This window comes from Microtus ochrogaster, unplaced genomic scaffold (assembly GCF_000317375.1).
Source record: "Microtus ochrogaster isolate Prairie Vole_2 unplaced genomic scaffold, MicOch1.0 UNK8, whole genome shotgun sequence".
Lineage (NCBI taxonomy): Eukaryota > Metazoa > Chordata > Mammalia > Rodentia > Cricetidae > Microtus > Microtus ochrogaster.
The window spans coordinates 4221049-4229078 of record NW_004949106.1 but is presented as its reverse complement, the minus strand read 5'-3'; the positions used below and the strand labels follow the sequence as shown (position 1 = coordinate 4229078).

The following is an 8030-nucleotide window of genomic DNA, read 5'->3' as shown; positions in this document are numbered from 1 at the left end:
TGCAGAGACTCCAACCCCGACAATGGAAGGAGACAGGGGGAAGAGTTACTCTGCTGATGTGGGATGTCCTTATGCATATGTGTTGCTTTGCTTGGATAATAAATAAAGCTGTTTCGGTCTATGGCAGGACAGAATAAAGCCAGGTGGGAAATCCAAACAGAGATATAAAGAGAGAGTAGGTGGAGCCAGAGACACCATGTAGCTGAAGAAAGACACACCAGAACCTTTACCTGTAGGCCACAGCCCTATGGTGATACACAGATCAATAGAAATGGGTTAATTTAAGATGTAAGAGTTAGTTAATAAGAAGCCTGAGCTAATAGGCCAAGCAGGGTCATAATTAATATAGTTTCTGTGTGATTATTTGGATCTGAGCAGTGAGGAAGCGAGCAAGCAGTCTCCACCTACACTCTGCTGGCTCTAGTGTTTGCAGGGATCCCTCTCCTCAACAATGGAAAGGACACGGGAGAGTTAAGGTGGAGAGGGCAGAGGGGGTTGAACGGGGGAGAAGAATTTACCAAAACAGTTTGAAATGTTGTAATGACATCCAATCATACTTTGTGTGCTAATTTAAGCAATAAATCTAAAAATACACATATACCAAATAGTTAGCTATGTTACATAGGAACTCATTCTCCTAGATCCACAAGCCAAGCAACCAAGGATGAAAGAAGAATTTATGCTTTTCCATTTTGTGACTTTGGACTTAATTAACACAAGTTCTTTATCTGACATTTAAGAAAGCACATGCCTTTGCTCTTTACGACGCTAATACAATCTGCATCTAAACATAAATATTACGCTGCCCTCTTTTGGTACAATCGTCTTTGATCGTCGCATATTCTGGTAACTTGAATTTTCTCATCACTAATCTGAAATATGGGCCATGGGGCTATGGATAAGAGCTGATATCCACCTTCTCTCTATGCAAGTGACAAGTCTTCTGCAGACTTTGAAAACATGAGAGCAGGAGTTATTTTATATTGCAGAAAATAATTTTTAATTGGTTCTTTAACTCTCTGAATTTTTAAGTATTTATGACGCTATTTTATAACTCAAACTACAATTTGCTTGTTTCTTCATGATTTATAAAAAAATTATACATTAACTGAATTTATTATATCACACAAACTTTACAATAATTAAAATCTAATTCTCAAAAGGTTGTTGTAAGGTTCAAATGAGATAATGCATACAAAAATGTTTCCAACTCAATTTTAAGAATTGGATTACAAAAAAGGATTAAATTACAGTCATGACCAAGTATAAAATCATCAATATTAACTAATTATCTTATGATTCAAGAAAGTAGTATGTCTGAGATACAAAATACAAAGTTCAAAAAATCAGAGTGCCAATATAAATTTTGTATTAATTTCTCTGTCTTAATATTGTACAATTTTGCAAGTTCTAATAATAAAGACTAAAATCTGTGGTCTTACTTAAAATACTACTAGTTTATTGAAAAAACTGAAATCCCTTTCAAATCACAAAGCAATAAATAATCAACCAGCTTGCATTAATGTCTCTTACCTGTCCAAGTATTTGTGGAAAGGAAGTCTTAATTGTCACCTAGCATAAAATAATTGTTTAAAAAAAGAGATTAATTTTCACAAACACATTTTCATGTTTTATTAAATTGACTACATCTGCATATCCTTTTAATATGGTGATTTCTGAACAATCACACAAGAGATCTTCAAGAACGTCCCAAACCATACTAACTGTCTAAAGGACAGTTTTCCATTCTGTATATTTTGTAATATACTTGCTCCTCAACGGTAAAAACTTGCAATTCTTAAAACCCAGATTTCCCTACAGAATACCAGCCGTGAAGTCCAGGAGATGCAAATGAATTCTTTACAGAGGTGTACCTGAAACTTGGTGGGAAGGACAGATCCCGCCAGTGTGCTAACTCCTGTTCTGCCCTACAGAAGAGACTCCCATTACAGAATTACTGATATATGTCAACCAGGAATAAGATATTTCACATAAGCCAGAGTGGCATTACGCCACCACTGAAAAGCATACAGATCTTTAGGAAATACAAGAGCCTTAAACTAAACCAGTACTGGTATAAACCAGTATGCACCATGACTGTTACTATAGTTAACTATAATATACTATACTATATAGCATGACGGCTAATTAAATGAAGCTCTTCAATTTAGGAAAGATTCTTGATTCTTCTGGGCTTTAAAATTTAGAATAACCTTTTCATAAATTTAAAGTTTGGAATATATTCTAATTATTTAGACCACTAAGCTTCCTCTTCTTTTTTATGATGCTCACATGCTCATACAATCTACTTGCAGAAATACTAAAGAAACAAAGTGGAAAATATTTAGCAGTTTCATTTCTCATATTTACGGGCTTCTACATCAGCTAACAGAAAAAAAGACCTCCGTCTGTCTATAACTAAACCATACTTAGTGACGCAAACGTATGTCTTACCTCATATTTACAGTCTGGCACTGTGTACATTTTTAACAACGCCACGTGGCTGTCGTTTTCCGGCTGAGCAACATGAAGTTTCAGAGAAATTTCTGTGGACGATGGAACCCTGAAGAGATTATGGAAATATCAGTCCTCAAATATAAAACACTGGCTAACAGCCATGGCCCAGCCAGTTCTCAGCACAATATAAGGAACTAACGTAGAGGAAGGGAAACGACAGAGGCATTATTGTGTGTGGACACCTCCATGCACACTGCAGTTATTTGGCTCCCCCCCCCCAGCACTTATGGAGTTGTGGAAATAAAGGTAAGACACACATGTCCAAGCAAGACATAAGTGCTCGGTTCTTCCAATAGATTACTGTACATATATGTTTAAGGACATGACATTAAAGGGCACATACACTGTCCTAAAAGGATTTTAATAATGCATATGACTTAAATAAACAAAGCACAGGTTCCACTTTAAGACATAGAAGTTAAGTAAGTTCTTTCATGTACTTACTGTGCGATGGTTAGAGAATCTTCGTAAGACCAGGGAATATGAAGCTTATAGATACTGGTTTTTTCTTCTGCTAAGAAACAAAGGGGAGAACCGTTACATACCTTAACTCGTATGCCAACTATAAGACTACTGTATATAAAGTGTGCATTTTACAAAAAGATGGGTGCACATGAAGGATTACCAAATATCAGACTCATAAAAATATTAAAGCAAATTAGTACTAAAAATCTAAAACAAAATTCAAGAGCTGAACCTGAACCTGCTGCTGTAAAAAAAAAACTACAGTACTTTAACTTTTTTTTAAAAAATTATGATTACTATTATGTTTGTGTATGAGGCTTGTGTGTGTGCACATGGTTGTTGGAGGTCAGAGGTACTTCTTAAGGGTCATTCATTTCTTCCAGCTTTACATGGGTTCTGGGAATGGCTGAGCTATCTCACCCATCCCCAAATACATAGAACTTTTAAACACATGAATGTGGTTTAGGATGAAGAAAGAGTCTAGGATAAATTCCTTGAAAATAGAAACATGTCCCTATGATCATATATTTAATTTTACTCTATATAAAATATATGAAAGAAAAAAAGATGAACTAAGCATTCTAGAGACTTCGAAGCAACTCACGGGCTCCTCACATGGATCGCACACACGCACCTTTGCTTCTGGAGCACTTGCTCACGACGTTGACTTTGAAAGCTTGGTATATCTGATGAAGTTTGACAAAGACAAAAACCCAAAGTTGATTTGTTTAATGAAGCAAATTTATTTAATGAGCAAACGAAGATGAAATTCTTCCTGTTCTACTCAAGAGAATTACCTGTTCAAAGTTCAGAAGCTCTATATTGTAGTACAGGCCACTCAGATTTAATATGACCTTCCTTGAAGTCAATCCTGTTGAATGGAAAGTACTGCATTATTTAGAAGCTAGAGAATTTCCAAAAACAGACTGATTGCTTAAAAAGCATTTAAAATTAACCAGAGAATTTTGAAATTAGGAGGAAATTTGTTAGAATGTGGTGTGGTGTGGTTGTGTATGAGCAGGGATGATGAACTTTTGAAGCCACCTGGGCTACAACGGAGACTGTCTAAAATAGAAATTAACAGGCCTTCACTGCTGATATAAAGGAAGCAAAAAATAAATTCTCATGCAGAAAATGCTGAATAAAACAGTACTTATAATGACTTTCTGATGCTGGAGGTATTTTTTTTTTAAAGTCAAGTACTTATTTCCAATTTTAGGAAGATGTGTTTTCTAAAGCATGCCATTTAACTGAAACAGGTAATTCAGAGTCATTACCTTTGTATTTTTCTGAGCATTTTGTACTCCAAACAGGGACCCAGGTGGGGGAAGGGGGATAAAAACCTTAAAGGAAGTTTCCTATCCCTTTCATGAAAGGGATACACGCACACGTGTATGCATGTGTCTGTGTACGTGCGTGAAGGGTGTAGCACACGAACAGGTACAGTAACGAAGCTAAAAGAGCCCCTAAAAGCCAAAGCAGGAACAACCAAAGCAAGAGCACATCTAACCCTGTTATAACCCATGAATAAAATATCCATGCTAAGTAAGCACTCCGCCATTGAGCTAGGCCCCACCCAAAATATATATTCACTAATCCATACTGTCTTAAAAATAAATGAATAAATAAGAGAGATGAGGCTACTCTATCTCAGACAGGATTTCAATAAATGGAGAATACAATAGTAATTACTTGCTAAAGACTAAGTGACCCACTGTATGCTAAAATTAATTAGTTGAACATTTTTTTTTTCAAATTATTTCTTCCAAGATATTTATTAACGGTAATGGCAAAACAGTTAACTGCATCGTATAGAAATTAGTAGACACCACCTTAATTAACCAAAGGTAGAAAATTAACACCACAGCAATTAGATTTATTAACATTGTGCATCCTGACACATTAGGAAAGCACATTAATTCTGTGTTGTTCTTGGCAAAAATACTTAAGCTCAACCTGAAGACGTCGCAATAGCAAACAAATCCAAATGAAGGGATGTTCTACAGGTCACTGAGTACTCTTGAAATGCTTAAAAATTGATAAAGGTCATGGAAAGACGGAGGAATTGACTTGAGTTACAGGAAACACAATCAAACCCATGCAGGACCCCAGAGGAGGACCAGAAGCAAAAGCTGGCAATAAATAAGGCCTGCTTAGGTTATTAAATATCATAACAATACTGATTTAGGTTCAAAACTATATTGTGGGGCTGAGAACAGCTGGGTTCCCGAGAAGTGAACTCAGAAGGTATGTTTTCGGCCGGGCGGTGGTGGCGCACGCCTTTAATCCCAGCACTCGGGAGGCAGAGGCAGGTGGATCTCTGTGAGTTCGAGGCCAGCCTGGTCTACAAGAGCTAGTTCCAGGACAGGCTCCAAAAACCACAGAGAAACCCTGTCTCGAAAAACCAAAAAAAAAAAAAAAGAAGGTATGTTTTCTCATTGCTTTTCTATTGCTGTGATAAGACACTATGACCAAGGCATCTTAGAAAGCAAAGTCTCCAATGAGAAGACATAACGGCAAAGCCGAGGCCTGGAGCCTGGAACAGCTGAGACCTCACATCTTGATCCCAAAGAAGGAGGGAGGCAGAGAGAGAGACTGGAAATCACAGCCGGCTTTTGAAACCTCAAAGCCCAGGCTTTTGACACCTGTAAGCCCACCTATGTGGAATACTTCTTCAAACAAGGCCACACCTCCTATCCTTTCTAAATTGTTCCTCTCACTGGGGACAAAGTGTTGGAACACAGGAGCCCACAGGGGCCGTTCTCATTCCAAATCACCTCTGTATTTTTCCATATTATATAAACTTGCAGTAACCAAGCGCTTCTATATGTGTAAAGTATTATGTGAAATTTTTACCAAACCTGGTTGCCTTTTTTAGTTTTTTTCCATAGAACTAGCTTCGGTTTTTATCGCGTGAACAAGTCTCGTTTATTTCTCTTTCTGATTCTGTGCTTGTGGCTTCAGCACGGTCATCCTGACTTTTCTGCTTATCCGTAGGAAAACCACACTTGGTTCTGTCATGGACACATAGTATATCTGGATTGCTGTCTGTCTTATGAAGGACTCATGACTATACGTTATTAGTTTTTATGCGGATGAGTGTTTGCCTGTATGTATATATGTGTACCATGTGTGTGCAGGACCTGTGGAGGCCAGAAGAGGGAATTGGGACTGGACTTACAGTTGGTTGTGAGCCACTGTGTGGTTGCTGGGAACTGATTGGACTTGAGTCCTCTGGAAGAGCAGGCAGTACTCTTAGCCACTGCGCCATCTCTCCACCCCCCAGTTAAATGTTCCTATGAGCTTTATTATGAAAGAATTTTAGACCCCTAGCTGTTATGAAAGAGTACAGATTTCTTTTATATCCTTTACCAATCTTTTCCTGATGATGACCTCTTTCTTAAATACAATCCTTTGTTTTGTTTTGTTGTTTGTTGTTTTGTTGTTAACAATGGCTTGCTATGTGGCAGGCTACCCTTAAAACTCGTAAGTCTCCTGCTTCGGTCTCCTGAGGGCTAGGATAGAGCCTTCTCTGCCATGTTTGTCTAACACAATCTTTTTTATTTTTTTTTTTAATTATCTCTGTGTGTATCTGTATCTAGGCATGTGCACATGAATGTGGGTGCCTGCTGAGGCTAAAGGTGTCAGACCCCCTGGAGGTAGAATTAGTTGTGATGTGGTTTCTGGCCTAGCATTTAGCGAGGATCCGACCACTTAACCTGACGACATACTTTCCTAAGAACTATACTTGAAACATACTAATATTTAATATTCTGTGACTGGCAAAATAAATTGGCACTGCTAAAATGATGCTTAAGCTTCAAAAATGAAATACTTACCAAAGGAAAAAAGATGAGTTACAGGAAGCTGTATGGATCTTGCTTCTTTTTTAAAGAATTCACAGTCTATGAAAAACTGAGATACAACATTAATTTATTAGAAAAATACAGAATTCAACTTAGCAAAAAATCTTGATGTTTGTGTGAGGAAAAAAAAAATAAAACCTTAGCTTTGGAGAACGCACCACGGATTATACTGTAGCTCTGGCAAGAATCCCTCAAGCGGATGCCATGCTGAAAAGACTGGGTAAGCAATTTCTCAATCGAATATATCAAATTATCCGAAGGTCATTTTTATAACAAAGTCATCGCAAACTTTTAGTATAACATCGGTGTTTATTAAAGAGTAGATCAAAGCACTGAGATGCAAAATAATCTAAGGTTAATTAAGGGCTTAGATAATATGTCTCTGAGTACTTTCCTAGTCAAAAGGGGAATGTAACTTTGTTGCTTATGATTTTTTTTATTCCGTACTATAAATTTTAATCTACAGTTTTAATCAGGTTGTAAAAGGCATCTGTAGTCACTCATCTATATTCATCTATAGCTGATGCTGTTTATGAGAATATTACAGTTGAGGCAGTTATTACAGAAAATGGGAAAAATGAGTTCTCACTTATGAATACATGTGCTTCCCCTCCCCCCCCCCCACAAATGGAAACCTAGAATGTGGCATGCCACTACAATTTTTATTCTGACAACATTTTCTTTTTCTAGCAACATTTCTAGACATGGGCAGGGAGCCTGTTTCGGCAGTTCCTGAAAGGCACAAGGGTGTAAAGAATCACAGCGCCACAGGATTGTTTTGGCCAGTAGGAGGAGATGAAAAATAAATGAATGTAACCCTCACGATAGTTAGAAGACGGTTTTCTGTCTCAAGAGAATGGTCATCACCAGAGTCCACCCCAGGCTTTCGTGACGACTCCACCTTAGGTGTCTCCACTACGGTTATCCCTCTGCCCATGGACGAATGGTCGGTTGTTTCTGAATTTGGACAGGAGGTGGGGGACACTTCTATTAGACCTGTCCACATGTGTGGTGCTGAGAAACAAAACCACCATGCTAAGGGCTTTGCTCTCATTGCTTCTCAGAAGCCAAACAGGAAATCCTCCCACTACAGAAAACAGCCACTCCAGGACTAGAGACCACTGAGTGAACAGGATCATCCGTATTTTACAAAGTACGTTTGGGGGGGATCGTGAGATGGTG

At 37.9% G+C, this 8030-nt stretch overlaps 1 protein-coding gene across 1 annotated transcript in view; it reads right to left on the bottom strand.

Moving 5' to 3' along the window:
- Pgap1 (post-GPI attachment to proteins 1) overlaps positions 1-8030 on the bottom strand; it is a 61733-nt gene that overhangs the window by 18145 nt on the left and 35558 nt on the right. The window contains exons 14-19 of the mRNA XM_013353491.2: positions 6822-6907; positions 3780-3853; positions 3617-3668; positions 2962-3028; positions 2455-2563; positions 1534-1572 (exon numbers count right to left, since the gene is read on the bottom strand). Of these exons, the coding sequence (XP_013208945.1) occupies positions 1534-1572; positions 2455-2563; positions 2962-3028; positions 3617-3668; positions 3780-3853; positions 6822-6907 (427 nt within the window). The remainder of the gene's footprint in view (positions 1-1533; positions 1573-2454; positions 2564-2961; positions 3029-3616; positions 3669-3779; positions 3854-6821; positions 6908-8030) is intronic.